Source organism: Pinus tabuliformis, chromosome 7 (genome assembly GCF_031772625.1).
Source record: "Pinus tabuliformis cultivar Carrire ecotype Pingquan chromosome 7, CPIR1, whole genome shotgun sequence".
Classification (NCBI taxonomy): domain Eukaryota; kingdom Viridiplantae; phylum Streptophyta; class Pinopsida; order Pinales; family Pinaceae; genus Pinus; species Pinus tabuliformis.
This window is the reverse complement of record NC_142293.1, coordinates 1,484,542,456-1,484,568,677: the sequence shown is the minus strand read 5'-3', so window position 1 is coordinate 1,484,568,677 and position 26,222 is coordinate 1,484,542,456. Positions and strand designations below refer to the sequence as shown.

The 26,222-nt window shown below is 37.3% G+C and overlaps 2 protein-coding genes across 2 annotated transcripts in view; both read left to right on the top strand.

Annotated features, from left to right (window-relative positions):
* Positions 1-17,078: 17,078 nt before the first annotated feature.
* NSN1 (GTP-binding family protein) overlaps positions 17,079-26,222 on the top strand; it is a 110,175-nt gene continuing 101,031 nt past the window's right edge. The window contains exons 1-2 of the mRNA XM_089459922.1: positions 17,079-17,345; positions 17,485-17,729. Of these exons, the coding sequence (XP_089316048.1) occupies positions 17,327-17,345; positions 17,485-17,729 (264 nt within the window). The 5' untranslated portion in view covers positions 17,079-17,326. The remainder of the gene's footprint in view (positions 17,346-17,484; positions 17,730-26,222) is intronic.
* Positions 21,010-24,254, top strand: LOC149253454 (uncharacterized). Its single transcript, XM_089459921.1, has 2 exons — positions 21,010-23,480; positions 23,611-24,254. Exons 1-2 carry the CDS (start codon positions 21,276-21,278, stop codon positions 23,803-23,805), a joined length of 2,400 nt encoding a protein of 799 aa, XP_089316047.1. The 5' UTR covers positions 21,010-21,275; the 3' UTR covers positions 23,806-24,254.

The following is a 26,222-nucleotide window of genomic DNA, read 5'->3' as shown; positions in this document are numbered from 1 at the left end:
CTTCAAAAGAAGCAATTAGCCTACACAAAGATGACATGTCAGCCTAGGATGATGACAAGTTGGCCTAATAGCATGGGAGAGGAGCCTATATATAGAGGACTCAACCTCACTCAAGAGATGATTCATCAAGCATCCTCGTCAAGGAAAAAGAAGTGTGAAAAAGGAAGAAAATAAGCCTCTTGAGCAACAAAGAGAACAAGGAGAAAAGTGAAGTTTTTGGAGACAAATTCAGGGTCATTCCTCTCACACGTTTGACTGCAGGTAGGGTTTCTGCAGCAGGGTTTTGCATACCCTAAACAAACTGAGATGAAATCCAAGAAAAGAGTATTATTGCTAGTCGAAGTTACAAGAAGAAGTGTCCAAGTATAGTGAAGGAGAAAAGCTTCTCAAATCTGCCACATCAACTCACACGTGTGAAATCTTTGTAGTTACACGTAGGCCAAAAGTTGTAGGCCTGTAATAAGAGGTTGAAATTGAAGAGAAGTAAAAAACAATGAAGTAGCAATTAGTTTGACCAACGTTGACTTGGGAGGAGGAAGAGTTGTTCAATGAAGTATTGTGACTTGGTCTTGGAGAGGTTATTTGTCAAGGGTCTAGGTCTTGGAATTTGTTAATTAAAGATTCTATAAGAAGAAGAATTCTTGTGGGTTTTCCTCTTAAGACTGGAGAGGTTTTAGCCCTGCTTGATGGCCTATATCTTATGTCCTTTGTCTTATTTCTCTTTATGGTTTGGTAGTTGTTTGATGAAGAAAACACTAATAAGAAACACATGAAAGAAGAAGCTAATTAAGTAAATTAGAAATTCTTCACAAGCAGATATCATTATAAGAGAAATCACCTACACTTGTTGCCCCTAGATTTCTCAACATGGTATTAGATCTAAGGTGACAACACAAGGAAGGATAACTCTAAGAAAGGACACTCAAAGTTTAAAAGAAATAAAAGACCATCAAGGATTACATCATCATCTTGAAGGAAGCCACTAAGGAAACCTCAAAAGACCCTATCCCTACTAAAATAAAAGAGATCTGTGAATCAAAGCATTTTGAAGTCTACTCGTTCAAGAGAAGCAAGAAGAAAATCATTGTCATCATCATCAAGGTTTCAAGGTTTGATCAAGTTCTCAATTCTCAAGTTATGACCTCAAAATAATGAAGAAATTACAGTAAACTATATCTCTGTCCCAAGAATATTTCTGAAGGTATTGAAAGCAATTGATCTCTCGTCAAGGATAAGCAAAGTTTTGGGCTACAGTATTAACTCTTCATAAAGAGAGTAGACCTCTGAACTATACACATAAAGGAATATTTTTTTAAGAACACTATATTTTGTCTCAGAGTGCCTAAGGCACAACTTAAATATTCAAAAGCAATATGAGTCCTTTGGCAAGAAAAATGAATCTTTGGGCATTAAAGAAAAGGGCTGCTTATATCTCCTCATGAAGCAGCAACCACAGAACCAATTTTCTGGGCATCAGTGAACTCCTCAAGGAGATCATTAAAATTCGTATTCCTGTCACTAATTGCATGGAGAAATAAATCTTTGTGGAACTAACAAGTTTAGGCATCAATCATACATTCATATTTGTAACACGGTCAATCATTCAAAAGGGTTGATAATAATCTATATATATTTTTTAGTAAAACAGTCGATCTACAGATAAAACATCAGTGCAACAAAAAGGATCTCTAATATGAAGTTCAGTTGCGCAGAAGACCTGTAGCCATCAAGGTAGCAGAAAGGAGCTAAAATCAATCGATGTCTTGAAGAAACTCGTCTCGTCAAGAAAGCAATAAAAGAAAGTGTGAAAAATAGTGAAAAAAGGACAACAAAGATACATTTTTTAAGGAACCATGGAAACACAGGTAGGTATCCATGAGGTATGTATAATATTCCTTTTATTATTGTTAAGCGTCTATCATAAAATGTTGTAGGGTTGAAGTTGTGACTCTAGGGTTTGTATTTTGAACTATAGATGGCTCATAAGAAACCCTAGTATTTAGAAACCTTAATCTTAAGGTACTTGTTCCCTATGATTTGACTTCTAGGGTTTGTTAGGATTCCAGAGCACGAGATAAATCCCAGTATGATGTAATATAATCTAGGGTTTTAACTTAAAAAACCCTAGGGTGATTGCATAAAAACCATAGAAAGATAACTTGACATCATGTTTTTGTATCATATTCTTTGTTTGGGGTACTTGTTAATTAATAATGTAGATACAAGAAGTAAAGATGGATGGGTTCTTCCTTTGAGAAGCATGATGGAAGGAGGGAACCATACGAACCCTTAGATCCTCATACATTATTCATGATGTAGTTATAGAACTATGGATAGCAAGGAGAAGTAGAATATGCAAGATATTTGAAATGGTTAAAAGAAGTACAGTTAGTAAAGTATGATTAGATGCATCATATTAAGGATGGCATCATAATAAGCATATGATTGAACCAAGATATCATATCATCAATATAAGAATCTTGAAAGATAGCTGAAGTAAAAGTATACATACTTGTAAGTAGTCATCATAGGAGAAAGTAGCTCTTGGTAACCTCATTGGAAGTATAAGTGGTACCTAGGAATAGAAGAAAGTCATCTAGTATAAAACTCATCATACATCATTGGGAAGGAGCATTTGCAGGATGAAGATAATCAAGATCCTCCACTAGAATCTTCATTAGAAGGTTCATCTCTTGGAAGAAGCAAGTGGCTTGCTCTGAATTCCACCTTGGATGGGATTCACTATTTGGAAGAATGATGATATGATGACAAAGGAAGGCAACATGTCAAGATGATTGCAGTACTTTCGATTAAGAGAAAGAAGTTGTTGAAGTTTGCTTATATGATAAAAAGAAGAAAAGAGGTATTTATGCATATGTTTAATAAATCAGGTCATGTCATCATACAATTTTAGATGACATGGATGGATACTCTATCTCATGAGTATGATCAAATAAAAGGGTTCTATTATAGAAATGCATAAAGGCATGGTTCACATATTGATTAGATGAAATAAACATAATATGTCCTCATACGGAATATGAGGTGGTTAATAAAGATGAAGGAACTATAGCTAGAAGTTCCTGGGAAGAAATATGTGAAGAAAGAAAAGAAGAGATCGTGAAAGATCCAACTATAGCCACCTAGAAAAGGCAATCAATATCCAATGATTAGAGGAATTGGCCATGATATCTCCATGGGAAAGATACGAAGACATTGGAAAAATCTAGAAAGAAAGAAGACCCTTGACATTAGATATCTTGGAGATGTGTCAATATGAATGCAATATGTTAATGTTGCTACAAGCAGATGTCATGATGAAGAGCCATCACAAAAGGTAATTCTTATTTAATGTTCACTTTTGATTTTTGAACAATATCTAGATGGGCCAAATACAAGGCTACCAAAAGAGAGTTGTGGATGTCATCTACAACTAAGTGCTCATGTGGAAGGATGGAATAACCTCAAGGATAAACGATGTGGAAAAGGTAGTTGTATGAAGGAAAACCATATATGGACTAGCAGATCACTTTTCGATGAAGGGAAGGATGACATGACTAACATGATTCATGAAGAAAATTGATAGATGGTCGATTCTGTGCAAGACGAAGAAGATGAAATTCATGACATTGAATGGAGGAGCCCTACAAGCAGCTTAAGGTCCCATGATATCCACCAAAGAAGAGATATCTGCTGCTGAAAATAGGTCCTTAGGTAAGAGTGAGCCTAGAAGCAATTTTTTTGGTTAAAAACTTGGAAAGCAATTCCCTAGTTGAGAGGGACCTTAGGTACATTCCTTTTGTAGGAATGAGTACATTCACTCATAGGAATGGGTATATCCTCCCTACTTGAGAGGGAGAGATAGGCACATCATTCTTGTCTTCACCTGGGAAGAAATAATGGAGGATTGGGTAAGCATTTAACATTCGATACTCTTTGAGGATGTGGTAGGGAATCCAAGATAAGAGTAGTCATAGAGGACCAATATTCTTTGAGGACTGGGAATCCAATATAAGAATAGTCCCAGAAGTACATACCCTATGAACACCTAGGTGGGGTATGTACCTTGAGAGACAATGATGATGGGTCTATAAATCATTGGTCTCACTAGCACTGTGATCTGACCTTGTGGACAGATAGAGTTGTTAGTCAAGGCCTTGTTATGTGACAATGTTTGTTAGGTCCCTATAATACTAGTGATTCCCCCATTACTATTGTCATTGTAGCCCTTATTGTTATTATTTTTCCCCTATTGTCCCCATATTATTATTAGTGTGCCCCATAGAAGCCCACTATTGTTATTGTTGTGCCCTTATATTATTATTGTTATGTCGGCTTTGATTATATTGTGACCCCTTAGACTCCTATATATAGAAAGGAGGTTTAGTCATTTGTAACATCCAAGAATTGTTCATTTGTGTAATGTAAAGGAGGTTCCCCCTCTAAGAGGTTGATTTTGAAGTCGTTGATCTATCATTTCTATCTTTTTGTGAGTTGGTTCATAACATTTGGTATCGGAGCTTTGGATTCTAGGGTTTCGCTGCTCCAAACAAGTCATTGTGGAATTTTCGCTATAACATTTTTTCTGTGACGTTTCAGAAGCTAAAAAAACATTCATTTGAGCAGAAATCTCGATGATCCTCGGGTTCGAATTTTAGATCTTGTCTCACTATATTTTCGGAGATATGATCTAAGGAATTTAGGGTTTTTGTAGGCTCCCAAATTACATCCCAAACAAGTGACCTTGGGAAAATCGTCATAAATTTCTCTCTGAGCATTAGATTGAAATTTCGTAAGCAGTTGTAGAAAGAGGATGTACTGTAGTTTTCTGTGCATTGTTTTCATTTCCGAAGGTTGAAACAATGACACGTGGCATCTCGTACAAGTTTGCTCTACTGAAAAAGTGTATAATCAGGTCATCTTAGGAGATTGGGCATAACTCTTTCTTGGAGAATCCAATTTCGATCAAACTGGTGGCGTTGGATAGAGGACTCAGAGGGTTACTGCAGTTCGCAAATTCAGACCTTGGAGATCCAAAATTTAAGAGATACATCATATTCAATATCGAGGTCCTACAAAGTGAAAAAAGGTGTGTAGTTTTTTATTTATTTTTATTTTCCATAAGTTTGGTTTGAAAAAATAGTTTGAAGGAATTCAAAGGGCATAGTGAAGCAAAATTATTATTAATTTATGCCTCGAAGAAAGAGAATGGAAACACCTAGTAAGCAACCTGAAATATCTAGCATGACTCATGAAGAAGAGGAAGAAATGCAACATGATATATCAAAATTACGAGACCAAGTGCAACAAAATTCACTCTCACAAAAAGTAACAGAAGCTAAGATGGATGGTTTAAAGAAAGGCGTGGAAGATAAGATGGATGGTTTAAAGGAAGGCATGGAAGCTAAGATGAATGATGTGGAAGCTAAGATGGATGACGTGGAACTAAGATGGAAGGAAAAATGGAAGATTTGAAGACAGATTTGACAAAGTTGCTACAAGAAATGTTTACTAATGGTGAAAGGGTAGTAAATGAAACTCATGATGAGAACAATAGAAATGTTAATCATGCTTTCATAGACTCTAACGTTGGACTGAAGACCCACCATGTGCCAAAGATCGATATGAGGAAGTTTGATGGCAAGGATCCCATAACAGGGATACTACGGATGGAGCAATATTTCGATCTCCATAATGTGCACAACACACAAAAGGTACGCATTGCGATTTTATATTTGGAACCAAATCAGTTTGTATGGTATCGATGGCTTTGCTCTCGTAAACAAATTGTTACTTGGGCAATTTTTACGGAAGAAATGATAGCACATTATGAGGATACAAAAAGCAACACTTTTTTAGCCAATTGATAAATCTCAAACAAAACGGTTCAATGATGGAGCAAATCGAGGAATTCCAATTGAATACAAGGATAAAATATATTCCAGAGGAGCATAGGATTGATGTGTTCACAGGGAGTTTAAAGGATAACATCCAACATGAGGTTCGCCTTTAGGAACCTGATTCATTGGAGAAGGCATTCAGGTTGGTAAGAAAAATGGAAAGCAAAATTATGGAAACAAGGAAGCCTACATCTCAAAACTATAACGATGGAAGTGTTGTTGCACCTAGCCTTCCACCACCTACAAGGTTGACACCACAACAATTGGAAGAAAAAAGAGCAAAAGGGCTTTGTTATAGTTGTGATAGCAAATACACTAAAGGTCATAAGTGTGCTGAGAAGAAATTATTTTACATAGATTGTGAAGAAGAGGAAGAAAAGAAACAAGAAACATCAAAAGAAGAGGATATACACCAGGAACAAACCCTAGAGAAAGAAGAAATGAATCCGACCATATCTTGTAATGCATTGGCTGTAATTACCACTCCTCAAACTATCAAGATAGAAGAACATATCAAGAAGAAAAAGGTAATAGTTTTGATTGATTCGGGCAATACCCATAATTTTATTCATTGTAAGATAGCCAAGGAATTGAATTGCTTCCTATATCCAACACCAGAGTGTCAGGTGATGGTTGCAAGTGGAGGAACCATAAATTGCTCTTGAAAGTGCCATAATATCAAGTTATCCATGGGAGAATATGTATTGAATAGCCCAATGTTTTCCATTCTAATGGGTGGTGTTGATGTTGTACTAGGAGTCCAAGGGCCACAATCCTTGAGTACAATAACTTTTAATTTTCAAGAACCTTTCATGAAATTTTGTTCGGAAGGAAAGGAAGTTGAATTAATGGGTATTGCAAGGAAACCAGGAAAGATAATCAGCTCTAACAAAATGACAAAGCTTCTAAAGAAAGAACAACGAGGCGTAATTGCAGAATTATGTTTGCTAGAGGTTCCCACATCGAAATCATCTATTTCTCCAAATATCCAAAAAGTCTTGGACAATCATTCCAAGGTATTTGAGACTCCCAAAGGCCTCCCACCTATTCGTGATCATGATCATGCTATTCATTTGATTCCAGGAAGTGTTCCTCCAAACATCAGGCCTTACAGATATCCCCATGCCCTAAAGAGTGAAATTGAACGTATGGTTGAATAAATGCTAGAGGTTGGTATAATTCCACCTAATCAAAGTTCTTTCTCTACTCTAGTAGTATTGGTGCACAAGAAGGATGGATCATGTCGCATGTGTCCGGATTATAGGTGATCTCAAAAAGCTGACTATTAATGATAAATTTCCCATTCTTGTCATTGATGAATTATTGGATGAATTGCATGGATCAATTTACTTCACCAAGTTGGATCTTCGTTCAGGATATCATCAAATCAAAATGAAGCCTGAAGGCATTTCGAAAACAACATTTAGAAATCATGAGGGTCATTATGATTTTTTGGTCATGCCTTTTGGCCTTACTAATGCACCTTCTACATTTCAAGGTTTGATGAATTCCATTTTCAAACCCTTCCTTAGAAAATTTGTGTTAATATTTTTTGATGATATACAAATCTACAACAAGTCTTGGAAAGATCATGTTCAACATGTTGACAGGGTGCTCAAACTACTGGAGGAGAAACAATTATATGCAAAAAGCTCCAAATGTTTCTTTGGAGTACAAGAGGTGGAATATCTTGGTCATATTATATCTCATGAAGGTGTTAAGGCAGACCCTAGCAAAATTAAATCCATTAAGGAATGGAGAATTCCCACATCCATAAAGCATATGCAAGGATTTCTCAGGTTGACAGGGAATTATCGCAAGTTTGTTAAGAATTATGGGAGAATAACAACACCTCTAACCACATTATTGAAAAAAGATGCATTTTCATGGACTCCAGAAGCAACAAAGGCCTTTGAACATCTTAAAGAGGCAATGTGCCAAGCACCGGTCTTAGCTATGCCAGACTTCACAAAAACCTTTATTGTGGAATGTGATGCCTCGGGAAATGGAATTGGTGTTGTTTTAATGCAAGAAGAAAGACCCATTGCTTTCGAAAGTCATCCAATCAAAGGAAAGTATTTACACAAAGCTATTTATGAGAAGGAAATGTTGGCAATACTACATACACTTGAGAAATGGCGACCCTACCTAATGGGAAGACACTTCAAGGTAAAAACGGATGATGATAGTCTTAAATAATTTTTAGAACAAATATTATCTTCAGAAGAGCAACAAAAGTGGGTCACAAAGATGTTGGGTCATTTTGAAATCATCTACAAAAAAGGGAAGCAAAATGTTGTGGTAGATGCACTCTCAAGAAAGGATGAGGATGTGGAAGAATTTCTTTGTGCCATTTCTATTATCCAACCAGATTGGATAAAAAAAGCAAGGGACGAATGGAAGAAGGACGAAGAAGTGTGGGCAATCATTCAAAAGCTACAACAAGATCCCAGTACATCTGATACATTTACAAGGAAAAATGATTTGTTATGGTACAAAGATTGCTTATATCTATGTAACAATTCCCAACTCAAACAAAAGACTTATGAAATTGCACACTTCTCCCTTAGGAGGGCACTCAAGATTTTTAAAAACTTACCACATGGTTAAGAAGGAATTTTTTTGGGATGGCCTTAAATCGGATGTTCAAAAGTTTGTGGCAAAATGTTTGGTTTACCAACAAAATAAAGTTGAAACAATTGAGACCCCAGGTCTATTACAACCTTTATCCATTCCAAGCTAATGTTGGGAGGACGTTTCAATGGATTTGATCAGAGGTTTACCCAAGTCCAAAGGAAAGAGTGTCATCATGGTGGTAGTTGATAGACTTACCAAGTATGCACACTTTTGTGCATTATCTCATCCATTTAAAGCTACTACAGTTTCTACTGCATTTATGGAAACAATTCAAAAGCTACATGGAAACCCAAAGATTATTGTAAGCGACAAAGATCCCATTTTCACTGGAAATGTTTGGACAAAATTATTTCTTGTCTCTGTACTCAGTTAGCTCATAGCACATCTTATCATCCTCAACCTGATGGGAAAACTAAGATAGTAAACAAATGTTTGGAAGGATATCTTCGTTGCTTTGTCTTTGATAAGCAAACACAATGGGTCAAATGGTTACCTCTAGATGGATGGTGGTCTAACACTTCCTTCCATACTACAGCAAAAATGACCCCATTTATGGCACTTTATGGATATCATCCACCATCCATCACATCATATTTAAGAGAAAATTCTAAGGTTCAAGCAATGGAAGATCACATCGAGCATCAACAACAAGTTCTCCAACTCTTAAAGGATAACCTCACTTTGGCGCAAAATAGAATGAAACAACAAGCAAATCAACATCGCAACAAAAGAAGTTTTGATGTAGGTGACTGGGTATTCCTACAGCTACAACCATATAAACAAATGTCCCTCAAGCAAGCTAAGAAGGATAATAAATTATCACCAAAGTATTATGGTCCATACAAGGTGTTGCAAAAGATTAGTCCTACAACATACAACTTGGAGCTTCCTGCAGCTTCTGAGTGCACCTAGTTTTCCATGTTTCATGTTTAAAGAAGGTTATAGATGACAAGCTCCTAGTTAAAACAATATTGCCAAAACTTGACAAGAAAGAAAAATCATATTCGAACCTGAAGCAGTCACAGAAAAAAGAACTCGACAACTACGAAATCGATCAATTTCGGAGTATCTCATCAAGTGGAAGAACTTACCTGCTGGAGATTCCACATGGGAGGATAAGAATTTTATACAGAAGCATCCAGAACTACTCAAGCATTGAGGACAACATTTTTTTGAAGGAGAGGGGCATATTAGGTCCCTATAATACTAGTGATTCCCCCATTACTATTGTCATTGCAGCCCTTACTGTTATTATTGTGCCCCTATTGTACCCATATTATTATTAGTGTGCCCCATAGAAGCCCACTATTGTTATTGTTGTGCCCTTATATTATTATTGTTTTTTCAGCTTTGATTATATTGTGACCCCTTAGATTCGTATATATAGAAAGGAGGTTTAGTCATTTTTATCATCCAAGAATTTTTCATTTGTGTAATGTAAAGGAGGTTGCCCCCTTGAAGAGGCTGATTTCGAAGTCGTTGATCTATCTTTCCTATCTTTTTGTGAGAGGGCTCATAACAATGTTGGTTGATATGATGATATAAAGATGGGTTACCAATCCGACTTTTCTTATGAGAACTCTTCAAATTGAGAATGTCCAAGTACCTTGTATAGATTATGAATACCTCCATAGTTAAGAGGGAGCGTTGAAATATGTAACTAGGTCCAGTCTTCATAATGACATATGTAATCATGATTTTATGTATGTGATGTAATGAGAAAAATAAATTTATTATTATTGTCCTTGAGGCGTGGGTTTCACACTCAAGGAAATTTATTTTGTAGGTCAAGCTCCCCTTCAGAGCTTCTAGGGCTTATGAGTCATTGTCATGTATTAAAGACCCATTTTGGGCATGTTACATGTTGTAAACAAATTTATTTAAGTCAATGTTAGAGTCAAAAGACCCTCCAAGACCTTGTCCAAGTGCTACTAGCAAGTTGGCCTTCAAAAGAAGCAATCAACCTACACAAAGATGACATGTCGGCCTATGATGATGACAAGTCGACCTAATAGCATGGGAGAGGAGCCTATATATATGAGGAATCAACCTCACTCAAGAGATGATCCATCAAGCATCCTCGTCAAGGAAATAGAAGTGTGAAAAAGGAAGAAAAGAAGCCTCTTGAGCAGTGAAGAGAACAAGGAGAAAAGCGAAGTTTTTGGAGGCAAATTATGGGCCATTCCTTCTCACACATGTGGCTGCAGTTAAGGTTTTGTAGACCCTAAACAAGCGGAGATAAAATCCAAGAAAAGAGTATTATTGCTAACCGAAGTTACATGAAGAAGTGTCTAAGTATAGCGAAGGAAAAAATCATCTCAAATCTACCCCATCAGCTCACATGTGTGAAATCTTTATAATTACAGGTAGGCCAAAAATTGCAGGCCTGTAATAAGAGGTCAAAATTGAAGAGAAGCTGAAAACAATGAAGTAACAATTAGTTTGACCAGTGTTGACTTGGGAGGAAGAAGAGTTGTTCAAGGAAGTATTGTGACTTGGTCTTATAGAGGTTCTTTGTCAAGGGTCTAGGTCTTGGAATTCGTCAATTGATGATTCTATAAGAAGAATAATTCTTGTGGGTTTTCCTATAAATATTGGAGAGGTTTCGGCCCAGGATGATCGCCTATATCTTGTGCCATTTGTCTTATTTTTCTTTATGGTTTGCTAGATGTTTGATGGAGAAAAAAAAACACATGAAATAAGAAGTTAATTAAGTAAAGTAAAAATTATTCACAAGAAGTTATCATTATGAGAGAAATCACCTACACTTGCTACCCCTAGATTTCTCAACATTGCCCAGCCCCTCTAATGTTCGAAGATAGAGGTACCATTTATCACTATTCTTTAGTGGTTGTCCAACTTTGAGAACCCCAATAGTTGGCCTATATTTATCCCGTTGAATTTCTTTAAGTGCCTTCTTCTGTGCTAGTTGAAAAAAGCCATCTTGTCAATAAATAGAGGAACAATTTCCTTGATAGTGTCACTATCCAAACCCCCATTTTTAATAACCCTCAAACAATTTTCTCCCTTTCTAGGACTTAAGTTATATCAACATAACTTCTCTTCTCAAAATCTCCCACTCCTTTTTTTGTATCCCTTACCTAAGGACTTTCATTAAATCACAACTTAAGTCTAAGCATGGACTACATTTTCTTCCCCCAAAAGAAACATGTAGTTCCCAAACTCTAGTTAGGCCTCTAATCCCTTTTTTACCTAATTCGTAACATTTAGATTTTTAATCAAATCCACAATGTTACCCAATCCTTGTTACCTAGACTATTATAACAATGACTATTAATAACTAAATTTGAATGTTCTTTACAAGGCTCATTATTTTATTGTTTCCAATCTCTATTGGTTTCTTGTGATCATTCTTTGGCCTTGCAACCTCATAAAATGAAATTTGTACATTACTTCGATCCCCATCCCTTGAAACCTTGGAATCCCCTCACTTTTAATCCTCTAATCCCAACTTCAAAGCTCACATTGGCCCATCATATACACTTTTAGAGGTTGAGGTAGTTGTTTCCTTCCATCCATTATCCACACACTTGTCCAATAATACTTCCTCACTTTTTAGGTTGTCTGGAAGACATTGGATTTGAATGAAGTGTCAAACTTTACCTTTTTTTCAAACATATTCCCTATTTTCTTAAGAAATTTCTTCAACGAGAGCTTCAAGGGCAAGCCCAAAAGCTTTACCCATATGGGAATTTTGATGGCCAATTCTAACCTTATATTAAAACACGCATGCCATATTTTCAACCACATAAATGAAGTCTTTCAAAACTAATTCCCACCAATAATTAATGAAACATTTGTCTTCGATGGGAAAGAAATCCTAACCAACCATGCAACATGATATAAAACACTAGATCACAGCCGATTATGGGCTCTTAGACCTTCTATATATAGGAGTTCAGAGTATCCTTAACTATCTGCCTCCTAACATATTTTCTTATGAGCACCTTCTTTGCAAAACTCAACACCCGATGTACACATAAATTCCCCCCCTTAACCATATTCACCCTCACCTCTTCCTTTTTATAGTTGTCCTTTACATTTTCATACCCCCTATCATTTGTAACTTCCAGACCCTATACATAGTCTCTCTTTCTTCCACTTGAACTTTGAAAATCCAAGTCAATTTTAATAAAACCACATATGATTATAAGCATTTGACATTATTGTTATACAAGGGTTCAAATTCCCCGTCTTCTTTGACATTGAATACTTTCGCATATATAACTAGATGAAACACCTCAAAATTGACAAGAAGAATGAGCCACTGCAAATCAATTACCATGGAGCCATGTGCCTTCATTTCTGTCCATGAAATGTCCCCTAACTACCCATCCTGTGTAATGGCTATATTGAAAAGTCTAATGCATATGTTATAAACTTTAATGCAACCCGTCCATCTATAAGTGCCTTTGAGATTATAAACTCTCGATTCATAGGTTTGAGCCTCTTCTTGTCACCCAAAGCCTCTTGCTCTAGGTCCCCATCAACCTAACTTGATATTTAACATTGAAAAAACATCAATACCCTTCATTGGATCATCCAAGTATCTCGCTAATTGGATGCCCTCATCCATCCATTCACTAACATTTCAGTAGTGTTCCACTTCCTTAGCTCAAACCACCATGGCTCAAATCTAATATATCACTAGAGTCATACACCATCAACAAATGTTCATGTATTCTCACTCAATGGGAGTATTTTTGCATATTGTTTTCGCTCAAATATTGTCTTTGTTCACCATGGAGAGGCTTAACATTCCTTCTCCTTCAATCTTTCAACACATTTCTTCTCTCCAAGTTATTCAATTGTTTGCTATTGCTCATTCTTCCTCCCAAGCTTCATTTTCTTTCCATATATCTTGGTTGCCATTGCATCAAACACACATTTTTTTAATTATAATTCTAGCTTGGAATACCAACCATCAAGATGATCCATTTCATCTTCTTTTGGATTTTGGCCTCTAGTCTTAAGTTAATTGTTGACTTCAAATCTTTTACAGAGTTTGGAAGAGAGATTAATTCGAACACACTTTAGATCACCATGTGCACATGAAATAACAACTAGATATGCCATATTTTGTCTCTTGGAATAACTTATTTGACAATAATATCTCCTCTCACTTGTTTCATTTGCCCATGTAAGACAATAGATTGCACTCTCTTCTTAGATGAGAAATCCTCAAACTAGTGAGAAAACACAAGGGTATTTTAGTAGACCCAAGTGGTGTAGGAAGCAACAATTCACATGTATATTTTTGAGGAATGGAAAAAACAAGACTTTTGTAAAGTTTATGATACTTTAGCAATGCTAATCATGCATCTCCCATGCTTCCTTTGTTCATGGTCAAATCATAGCCTCCAAAAATATGCAATAAAAAAAATACCGTAACAATATGCATTGTTTATATCGATCATAAATAACTCCACACCCTAAAGAAAAAATGTCAACCATGGTTTCCATGGTGATATTATCATTGCCTTAGGATACATTTTTGAAACAATTTTTCAAAATCTCTTTGAAAAAACCTTTATTTATCTAGTCACTCAAATAGAATTACTATTGATAACCTATGAGGTGTAGACAAGTTGATTTGTCTGTGGTTGAGTCCCTATCAGGACACTAATTCAAATATCACTGAGAGGCATTGAGGGTGGGAGCTATTTCGGGGGTTAAAATTGTCCCATTGAGTATCCATTAAGCCTTGCACAAACTTGATGACAACATCTCATAGGTGGGGAAATCTTTCTTATATCCAACTCAACCTCAACATAAGACTAAAGCTTAACTTGAAAAAATAAAAGAAGAAACAAAAGAAAAGTAGATTTGCTAATAATTCTTCATTGTGTTGAAAAAGAAGGCAACATCAACATTATTCTCTCCACACATAATTGGGACTTAAAATCAGATCATAACCCAATTTATATAAAGCTATCTTGGTTAGAAGAAAGACAACATAGGAGGAAAACCCAATGTTCTCGTCAATTGGCATCAAGGGGAAAAATTCTTCTAACACAAGGAAATTGTATCTTCAAAACAATGCTAGAGAAATCAATTCAGAAGGAGAAAATTGGTCCCCAAAGCCTCAATAGTCACGAGTTAACAAATATGGTTTAGGGTGCATTTGAGAATTGCAAAAGAGCAAAAACTAGGAAATCAGAATCAATTTGTTTTCCTATAAATGCTTGGTTCGATGAGGAATGCAAAATGGCAAGGAGAACCTTGAAAAAGACAGGTGAGGAGAAGATGAGTGTAAAGTTATATAAGCAGATTTTAAAAAGGAAAAAAGACGAGTTCATGCAAACAAGGCGAGAAGAGTTAATATATCTAGGCAAGAATAGCCCAATGTTTTTTTGGCAGGAACTTCAACCAAGGAAGAAGCAAATTGAAAAAATATTACAACCAATCAATGGTTTGATTATGCAAGAGAACTATATGAAAAAGAATTAGAGGTTGAGCCTACTCCCAAGATCAATACAACTACAAAGATTTTCACATTATAGGAAGTGGAGGCAGGAATTAAAAAGTTGAAAACAGAGAAGGCAAAGGACTTGGTTTAACTTCAAGCAGAATATCTAAAGTGGGGAATGAATATTCTGGCACCGCACATCATGGAAATATTTGAACAATGTCATTCGGCAAGGATTCCCAAGGGATTGGACAATTAGTCTAGCAATACCCCTTTTTAAAAGTGGAGACATTAATAATCCTTCCAGCTATAAAACCATTATGATCAATCCTTTGTTTGCAAAGCTTTTCAACGACATGTTAGAAAATAGAATCAGTAAGTGGACGTAAGTAAAAGAAAAGAGGGCAAAGGGGCAAGCGGGTTTTAGGCCGAAGCATTCTATAGTAGATCATGGTATCACATTGAGACACATTATTGAAAAGGTTTGGGGGGACAAAGAAGAAGTATTTTGTTGCTTTGTTTACTTCAAAAAGGCACTTGACATAGTCCCTAGAGATAAATTGCGGCGTAGAATGGAAGAACTTGAAATTCTTTTGCAATATAGAATTGTTGGCCATAGGATTTATGAAGAGGTGAAAGTCAAAATTAGAACTTCAACCGACATTTTAGAAATTTTTAGAAGTGACATCAAAGTCAAGCAAGGTTGCCCTTTATCCCCTACCTTTTTTGGTTTATATATTGACAAATTGGAAGAGTGGCTAAATATGCAAGGTGGGGATGGTGTTCGGTTGGGGGAGTTTGTGATAAAACTTCTTTTATATGCTGATGTTCTTGTATTGATTGCTAAATTGGCCCATGGATTGCAAATGCACCTATATGCTCTTGAGCATTTTTAAAGCAGTGCGGATGCAAGTCAATACCAATAAGACCAAAATAATGATTTTCTCTAATAAAAGGAAGCAAAGCCAACATACGTTATTCTTTCAAGGCAACATTTTTGAAGAAGTAAACGAATATAAGTACCTCATGATCGATTTCAACAACAAGCTCAATCAGGAGGATTGCAAGAAGAAGATAATTTCAGGAGGGTGGAAAGCATTATATGCACTTCAAAACAAATGCAGAAAGGCAGAGTTATGGGATTGGAAAACGATTAAAGTGCTTTTTGGACTCCTAGTTTGTCTAGTGATTATATGGGCGTGAACTGTGGGCTAGCAACATCCTTGTTTCAAAATGGAAACAAATTGAGAAAATCCAAAAATGCTTGATCATGAGCAAGTTCAAAATAAAAAGTTTGGTTCCTTATGATATAATGTTGAGTGAAACAGGAGTAACTCCCATCGAAGCAATTGCTATGGTGCGTCTTATAAGGTATCTAAAAATAATTGAGCAAATGGGAGTAGGTAGATAGCCAAAAGTTATCTTCAATGAAGGCATGAGTGAAAGAAAGAAATCACGGATGAGACAAAACAACAAATGGATGCAAAAATGGAATATTTACCTCTATGAATGTCCCACAAATAGCAAGGAGTTAAATAATTTTGTTATGGAGAAGTTCTATAAGTGCATATGGGGAAAATAGTTGGCTAGAAAGAACAAGTACTATGTTCAAGAATTCAACCCCACTTGTGATCTCCAACAAAAAGAGTACATGGGAGCTAACATTCCATGGTGAGCAAATATTCTTTTTGCTCAATTAAGAACTAACTCACGTCAACTTCGGTGTGAAATGGGACGGTGGAAGAGACCTAAAGAAGCCTAGGAAGAACGAGTGTCTACTTTTTGCACTTCTGGGACAATGGAATTGGAAAAACATTTCATTTTGGAATGTGACGCTTTCAACCTTCAGGGACAATTATTTATGGCAGTATGTTAACATCAAATTCCTTGGCATTGTCTTTTTAGTGAGAGAAATGTTAGGAGGTTGGGTGAGCTCATCATTAATTTGAGTAAGAAAATTGTTGAATTACAAAAAGCAAAATACAAAAAGACTAATAATCCCATAAACTATTTTTAATCTCATAAATATTAAAATATCATTTATTCATAATCATTTCCCACTAGTGGGTGTAGATGGGGTTCTTAATGCAAAATCGTGAAACATGCGGATGTATGTGTACGCAGTTTGCCACACGAAATGCAATTGCCTCAAACACTTTATGAGAGAACCCTAAATGCACACGCCATTTGTAAGCACATAAACCCTAAATCTACACACACTGTCAAGCACATAAACCCTTGAAGCGCGAACCGTAAGGGGTTTTAGTCGTCGTTAAAGCTCAGCTCAGCTTACTCAAGCCATCAAAACGAAAGAGGCAGGGGAAAAGTTCTTCTGTACATCGAACCTCTTTGAGCAAAGATGGTGAAGAGGAGCAAAAGTTTGTAAAAAAATTCCATTCATAAATCCTAAAGGGTTCTGCCGCCTGATTTACATCTTTCAAATTTCATGGTTAATGTTAAATTTTTTAAGATTAGATTTTCTTCTCATTTTTCTCTGGCGTTTGTGTTGTTGGTCAGAGAGCAAGAGCAAGCGTGTGCCGCTGCGCAAAAAATACAAAATATTGAAGAAAGTGAAAGAGCATCACAAGAAGAAGGCCAAGGAGGCTAAGAAACTCGGCAAATTGAAGAAGCACAAAGTTGAGAAGGATCCTGGGATACCCAATGACTGGCCCTTCAAGGAACAGGAGCTTCAGGCTCTTGAAGCCAGGCGAGCTCGAGCCCTCGAAGAGATGGAGAAAAAAAAGGAACTCAGAAAAGAACGGGTATGCTCCAGATTTCAGTAACATTGGCTCTTTTAAACATATTATTTCTTTTAATCGAAAACAACGCCTCGATTGATCTGAAATATTAACATTTCAGAAAGATATAATACTCCACCTCGCCTTACAAACTCTGCAAAAATACCTAGGACAACATAATGTATAAACCCCCAAGGCAACAGTCAGTAGCAGGGTCTACATATCAGAACAAAACGGCCCCTATCAAAAGCTATATAACAACACCAGATGACCAAAACTGGGACTGAAATAAAAAATTCACAAGTCCAGAGGCATAATTCAAAATTAAGCCCCTTGAGGACAACAGTTGCCACAGACAGTGATCAAATTTGAAGGGTAAGTCAGCATTCTAGTTTGAAGTGCTTTGTCTTTGAAAGCCTTCCAATGTTGAGAAGTGTAACGGGAGAATAAATTCATGCTACCACAAGGAGGGAGGAGAGAGCGGAGTCCCCTCGGTTTGAGGGCAAAACTGAGGAACCCATTAGAAGAGGAAGACAAGAGAAGGCATGAAGGCCATTAAATTAATCAAGGTTTTAGTCTCAATTAATTATCCAGGGCTGTTGGTCTACGAGTGGACATCAACCAGGGTTTCTGATTATTAATGACCAACAAATTAATAAAGGAAATCAAGCTAGATTAGGCTAAAATTCCAATCTCCTTTAGTGAGTTACTTAAACTAAGTTCTGAAAAATGAAATGGAGAAATCGAAAGAACTCAGTTGGACAAGTGCTGCTGTAGGTGCTGGAGTTTCTTGGACTGAAGATGAGGGTTGTGATAGGTCACTAAGAGAGTGTTCCACCTTCCAAACAAACCTCTACATACAGCTCAATCTCCCAGCAAAAAAAACTTGTATCATTTTCAAATAAGATGTGATATAAGAAATAGATCTACCACATAAATGTGCTTTTAGAAGGGTTTGATGCTAAGTTACCAGGATCCAAATTGTAGTTGTCTATCCATGGATTTGCCTTACTAGTGTCAACAATGTGGTGTAGAATTTTTGTAATCAGGGCTCTTGTATCCTTTTGGCGCTTCTTTGATTGCGTTAATTACTAATAAGGGGAGCACACCAACAAGTCATTAGATGTTTCTTTGCTATGGTTATGAAAAAAATGCTTCAAGAGGTCTTAGAGTAAGCCTTTTACTACTCACAACAAGTGGTTCTAGACAACAAGGAAGGCTTAGTAGCAAATCCTTGCATAGGTTTTTTCCCTTATCAAGTTTCCTATAATCATCTTGCAAAGTTGCACATAATTTAAGTGTTGAAAGACTTAAACTCGGTCTAGGTTTGCCATTTGTGTCATCTAGCCCAGTGCATACCAACACCCCTATATTAATCAACACGGTGAGATGGTCTTTCCCCTTGTTGTATGAGCCTTTTTGGATTTTCTAGCATTCATTGAATTACCATTTCATTGAGTGGCTTAATGATTAAGAGCATGTGTTTCCTCCTAAGATGTCACATGTTCAAATCTAGTGGGGGGTGAGTATCTATGCCTTTGTAGAATTTAGCAGTCCAATGGATATGCAAAGGTAGGTCCCTTACAAGGGGGTCACATACACCAATTTGGTGTTTGGCTTGGCCGCGACCTTAAAATTGAATTATTATTATTATTATGATGATGATGAATCATCCCTAGGTTTTTTGTCAAGGATTTCCACATACTACTATATATGAGATCTCGAGTCTTTCTTGACAATGGATTAATGTGGTATGCTTGTTGCCTCATTCAACTATGATGGTTCCATTTATAAGTGGATTCATATGGTATACTTGCTACCTCATTCAATTGTGATGGTTTCATTTGTATAACATTGTGTATACATGGAATTTCAAATTGCTGTAAATAAACATATTTATAAGCAAAGTATAGTTTAGTTTCAGAGTGTATGTTGTCATGGCTAGTATTCAATGTGTTGACTTGTCACATCCTCGAAATATTTATTTTATCTTTAGAGTAATTCCTCAAACTTATATTATATGAAAGTAAGAATGCTTGAACCTATAGAATTAGTCATATCCTTGTAAGAAAGTAAGAGTGTTTGAACAAAGAACAAATGCATCCCCCCATTACGTGCTTCGCCATTGGATGCATGCCCCTTGGATTCCTTTAGGACGGTTCAAAGTGGGCTATCGTTGACTGTGGATTGAGACGAACCACTAGTTAGACTATTTAGATAGGATCTTCCATTTATGTCATCTTTGAGATATTGAGTTGGAGAAGCACTTCATCTTTTGTTACCCCATTTATTATGAGATTCCTTGAAGATTTCATTGCATGTTCAAGGGTTTCTAGACCATTCCCATTTTCTACCCGTACTTAGACCATAAATGTCTAGCTCTTTACATGCAGGAGGTCCTTAGACTTCGTGCTTGCATTCTTTAGCCTCCTCCTAGGACTTCTTTACAGTGATCCCATCAGATAAGAGCACTAAGAGACATGATGATGACAACATTGCTTCTAACTCTAGATCAATATAGACCAGACAGACCATTCCCCTTCCTTAGAGACCTTTGAGGCATCTCCAAACCAGATCCCTTACCAACAAACATATGCGATCATCTAGACATCAACAACGAGTTATAGTTGCCAGGAAACAATGCAATAGAGGGTTTACATCTTCTTCTAGCTCTTCCTTGAGACACCATTCTATCTGGAGTTTTCTTCATTTGGTCTTAGATGTTAGGAGAGGTAGATCTATCAAACCATGATCTAGTCACTAGATCCTTTCCCTCTGTGCATATGCCTCCCATTAGGGTTGCCCATACTTGGAGTGAGGGTTTTCCCATTTTTTTGTGTATAGACCAATGTTACCGGAATCGCCCCCCCCCCGGAGGATCCAAACCCGGAACCGCGCCCCGAGCGGTTGCGTTCCGGAATCCACAGAGGAATCGCGGTTCCGTTTTCAAGGTTGCGCGGTTCCGATTTTTTTTAACGATTCCTGCCAAAACAGGTTGCGCCACCCCGGAATCGCGCTTCGGCATGCGGTTCGGGCATGGGGTGGCGCCACGCAACCTGCCCGGAAGCGCACGCCACCCGCACGCCACCCGGGCGCAACCCGAACGCAACCCGCGCAGTTCAAATTTTTTTTTTAATTTCATTTAATATCTAACTTAACTAAGCATGAGGGGGTGGGTTAGGGGTGGGTTAGGGTCACTTTAGGGTGAGTTTAGAAAAGAATAAAGCCCCCATTCTCTTCTCATTTTCTCACTTTGAGTTTATGAGAGTTGGAGAAGAGAAGAGAAGAGAGGAGAGGAGAAGAGAAGAGAGGAAAGGAGAGGAGAAGAGAGGAGAAGAGAGGAGAGCTTGGAGGAGTGAAGAAGGAGGAGCTAGGAGAAGGAGGAGGAGCTTGGAGCAAGAGCTTGGAGGACTTCATCTACAAGAGCTAAAGAGGTAAGTTCAAACCCCAAACTCCCTTGTTTTTTTGAAAAAAAAATTGTATTTTTCTCCTCCCTCTCCTACTCTTTCCCATTGTTTCTACTTGCTCCTTTATTTACAGGTTGTCCACCACCTATATCCATATTCCAAGATGGTGTTCTTTTGGCTTCTATGTATCATTCCACTCTTGGTTTTAATGATGGCAAGGGTGAGGAATAGAGGGGAAGAGGAAGGGGATGAACTTGGGACTCCTAATAGTAGTGACCCAATGTATGATGAGGAGGAAGGGTTTGAAGAGGAAGGGGATGAACTTGAAGAGGACACTGAAGCACAAGATGGGAAAGGTACATCAAATCCCTTGTGGACCTTTGTGACCAAACTTGAAGGGGGAAAGGGTGGTGGATCTTACAAATGGATGTGCCCTCATGATTGTCATGGAGGAAAACCATATACGGGTTCATATACCCGTCTGAGGAGGCATCTTTGTGGGGTGCTAGAGAGTGATGAAAAAAAGGGTTCTGTGGGGGTAGCCATTTGCACAAAAATTTCAAGTGAACAAAGACAAAAATACATCAAAATAGAGATGGCTGCACAACAAAAAAACAAGAAACAAAAAACTCATTCAGAATCAAGTGCAACCTCTAAATTTGGTAGTTGCCCATCTCCTTATGGTACTTCTGCAACCTCTGGAGGTAGAAAAACAATAGGGGATTTCCTTAATGTTGCTGGGAGGGATGATGTGGATGGAAAGGTAGTCCGTTTTCTTTGTGCTTGCGGTGTACCATTCAATGTGCTTCGCTCTCCCTATTGGCATGACATGGTAAAGGCCATCAATGAAGCCCCAAAAGGATACAAGGCCCCCAACTATGAGAAAGCTAGAACAGTGTTATTAGAAAGAGAAAAAGCTAAGGTTCAAAGAGCTTTGACACGTTTTACACATGAGTGGGTGGATTATGGGGTATCCATTGTATCAGATGGGTGGACAAATATTAGAAACCAACATTTGATAAATGTTCTTGGTGTTTCTTCTAAGGGTGCAGTATTTATTGCATGTCATGACTCCTCCTCCATCAGTGCAACTGCACAAAACATTGCAGATCTCCTATTGAAATCAATCAAAGATGTTGGTCCGAATAATGTGGTTCAAGTGATCACAGATAATGCAGCAAATTGTAAGGCAGCAGGAAAAATTATTGAGCGTACTCATCCACACATCTTTTGGTCTGGGTGCCTGGTTCACACATTGAACCTTTTGATGCATGATATTGTGAAACACAAAGAATGTGGGTGGATTGCTGAGGTTTACAGGAAAGGGAAGCAGCTCATTAAATTCATCACAGGGCATACAAGGGTAAACTACTTCTATGGCACTTACTCCAAGTTGCAATTGCTTAAAATTGCAAAGACAAGATTTGCTAGTTATTACCTCACCTTTAGGCGGCTAGTGAGGGTGAGACAAGCTTTAACTAATCTGGTGTGTGCTGAAACATGGGATGAAATTAACCAGTGTACAGATGGTGCTACTGCAGATGTAGTCAAGGACACTGTTCTTGACACTTACTTTTGGTCACAGGTTAAATATGTTTTGCAATTCACCAAACCAATTTATTACATGATCAAGTTTGCAGATTCAGATCGACCAGTAATTGGGGAGGTGTATGAGCAAATGGATAGCATGTTGGGGCAGATTAAAGACATTGTTGAGCCTAGAGATACCACCTTGTACAATTATATTCGTGAAGAGGTGGAAAAGCGATGGGATATGCTAAATGTTCCATTGCATGCATTAGCATATGTTTTGACACCTAGGTACTATCATCCATCATGGCTTTCAAAACCAGCACCTGGGGGGGGAAGCAGGAAAAAACCACACCAAGATAAAGAGGTTCACGAAAAATATATGGCTGCATTGAGTAGATTAATCCCTGATAATGAGGAGGCTGCATTGGTACGGAGACAGCTGAGCAACTATACGCTCAACACTGGTCCATTTGGGAGCATGCATTCAATTGAAGATCGAGAGCATTTTTCTGCTCTTGAGTGGTGGAACATGCATGGAGGGCCTACTCCAGTTCTACAGAGTTTGGCATTGCGGGTGCTATCACAGGTGGTAAACACTTCTTCTGCAGAGAGGTGTTGGAGCTCTTATTCTTTCATCCACAGTGTTAAAAGGAACAGGTTGAGTTTAGACCGGGCAGAGAGCTTGGTTTATGTTCATTACAACTTGCGATTGTTGTCCCATTACTGTGAAGATGCAAAGTCTAATAAAGACTTGTTGATTTGGGACAAGCATCCAGAGGAGCCCAATTTGGAGGATGGAGTGTTGCAACTAGAGCAATTAGAGGATGCTCTCCTGGTATGTCCATTATGGTATACCGTATGAATTTTCCAATTTTCCCTTATAAAGCATTTCTCTAATTCATGTTTTTAATTTTTTTGTTAACTAGTGTTTTTTTTTTTTGCATGAATTTTTTGAGCGATTCTAGGATGATGATGACCGTGTTGATATGCCACCACCCCCACCCCCATCTGGTCCTAGGTTCCATGGTTCAACACCAACAGCAGGGGGTTCTTCTTCATCAGTTCCAGTGCCACGACTTACACAGGGACCATCTTCTTCATTGCCACCACGTGGAGGCACGCCATCACGTTCTATTCGTGGTGGAAGGAGGAGAGATTAGTAGATATATTCACAATCTACTTCTTTTTGTCATAGTCTATAGATTACTCATTAGACTTGTAGACTTGTGAATTTGAATTTTGAACCTTTTTGGCTTGGCGGTGACCAAGTGACATATTTTGTAAACATTATTATTTGAATTTTGGACATGACAAATGTTGACAGTTGCTCACTTGCTAGATAAATCATAATATGCTTAAATGTTTTATGTTTTATAATATGCTTAAAAATTTGATGTATGTTTGTAATAGCTAGAATATAGATGATTGTTGTACATACTAGTAACTACAATGGAATCATGGATGCCATATCTATCTTGATTTATGCAAAAATATGCATGTTTTCATGTCTTCTACAATTAATTTGGTATTTGGGATGTTTGTTTTGAGTATAAATGCAAAAAAATATATAAAAATATATATATATAGCAGACGCTTCCGCGGACGCTTCGCTCCCTAGATTTTTGGAAAATGACGCTTCCGCGCTTCGTGCTTCCGCTTCGCGCTTCCGCTTCGCTCCCGCTTCGTGCAACACTGGTATAGACTTCACGTTTTTTACTTTTTGTTCTTTATATAGGAGACTTTTAGTACTCCTGCTTTGTATTGACCTCGTTGTGCTCAATAGTCCCGTTGACCTAATTTTGTGGTCATATCTTGGACATTAATATAATTATCTTATCTCATCATATCTTACCTTATGATGATCAGAGGGAAGGCATGGAATATTACTTACCAACTTACTATGCGTGGATCACACAAATACAAATTTCATAGTACTTAGATTAACCCATTTTCCTTACAAGCAAATTTTGACCTATCTTTTAGGCTCTATCTCCCTAGTTCTTGTTTGCAAGTGGAGTCTATTATTTATTTATAGGAATTTACTCAAGCTTAATTGTTAACAATACTAAATCCTAAGCAGAGCTTAGTAACCTTTAGTGAGATTCTTTTCATTGTTTCATATTGTTTTGGAACGTCTTAAATAAATTATACTTCAAATGCGAGAAATAACTTGTAACTAATTTATTTTTTTGTTTGAAGAGAGGAAATGAAATAGACTTACTACCTCAATAGTTTACCAACAAAGGAGGTGGAATCTATGAGAAATGAGTGATGAGACTCTAGCTTAGTGCATTCTTGGGTAGTTCTGTAAGTAGTTATGGACTTTGCCATTTTGAATTTTTGAACAATAAAGATTTTGCATTTTGATTTAAGAAACAATCTTGTTGATGATCCTTAGATTGTAATTCATTATTCCAAGCACAACATAAACATGTGAAACAAGAATAACTCTAGTGATACTATTCATAATACCTTATCTCTTTCTCTCTCTCTCTCTCTTACTAGAGGAATTGACGAGTGGGCCGGGCTCATGCTCGCATGACACAAGGTCAATTTTGATTGTGACCATTATAACCCCCCCAGGTGTGATCGCCCCGCCCTTACAGACAACACAAATTCATCTTGGGGATTTGAACCTAGGTCAATTATCACTCACATGACTTTACATAACATGTATCAAGTGAGCTACCTCGGTGGGGGGTGGGGCTTATTCACAATACATCATCAACTAGACTTCTTGAGGTAGATTATAAAAATCCAAATTGTAACAACTTATATTAGAAGATATAATAGCTAGAAGGAAGAATTAAAATTATGAGATGCTTGGAAGAATAATGTTTCCCTTACTCATCAACCTTTACATGAGGAATTTGGATGAATGATGGAAAAGAGACATTTGATGTGCATGCCTTGATAGGCCCTTTGTGTAAATGACTAACATCAGAGGAAATGAGCAAAGAATGTATGGGAGAATAAACTAGGTTTAAAAATCTCATCTAAGGGTCTTTTGATAGAGATCAACATCCTTATGGCTTAGGGTTTCTACATGTGGCAAAAAAACTTAAAAAAAAATAAGACTAAAAAACTTTTATTTTCCTTTGGATTTGTGCATGGTGGGATCTCATTACTGCGATTTGTTTCTAAGATGTAGGATTCGTTTCTAACATAGATTTTCTTTCCTTCAATTCAAATTTGTTTACTAGGTGGTTCCATCGCGGATCACGCTGGATTTAGATCTGAAATGTGGAACTAAATATCAAGTGTCTTGAACCCATGGATCTAGTAATAAAGGTTTGATGTCTCCCTTGCCCTAAATGTGTTGGACCTCCATTAAGGTGTTAGGGTTGGATTGTCCAATGTATTAGAGAAGGTCAAGCCTTTGAAGATGCCCTAGGAAGGAACAACAAGCTTGCAAGGTTGGAGCCAAACTAACATGAAGAGATCTTGTTGAGGTGCCAAAGAACACACGTACAAGTAATGCGAGAGTATGGAGTATGGATCAACGAACTAGATCAAGATTTGACATCAATCAAAGTGTGTACCGACAATATAGTCAAAAGGGTGATGCTTAATTGAG

Coding starts and splice junctions, on each gene's coding strand:
- LOC149253454 (XM_089459921.1), top strand. CDS start 21,276: ATGGTGTTCTTTTGGCTTCTATGTATCATTCCACTCTTGGTTTTAATG. Junction 23,481..23,610: donor AATTAGAGGATGCTCTCCTG/GTATGTCCATTA, acceptor GAGCGATTCTAG/GATGATGATGACCGTGTTGA.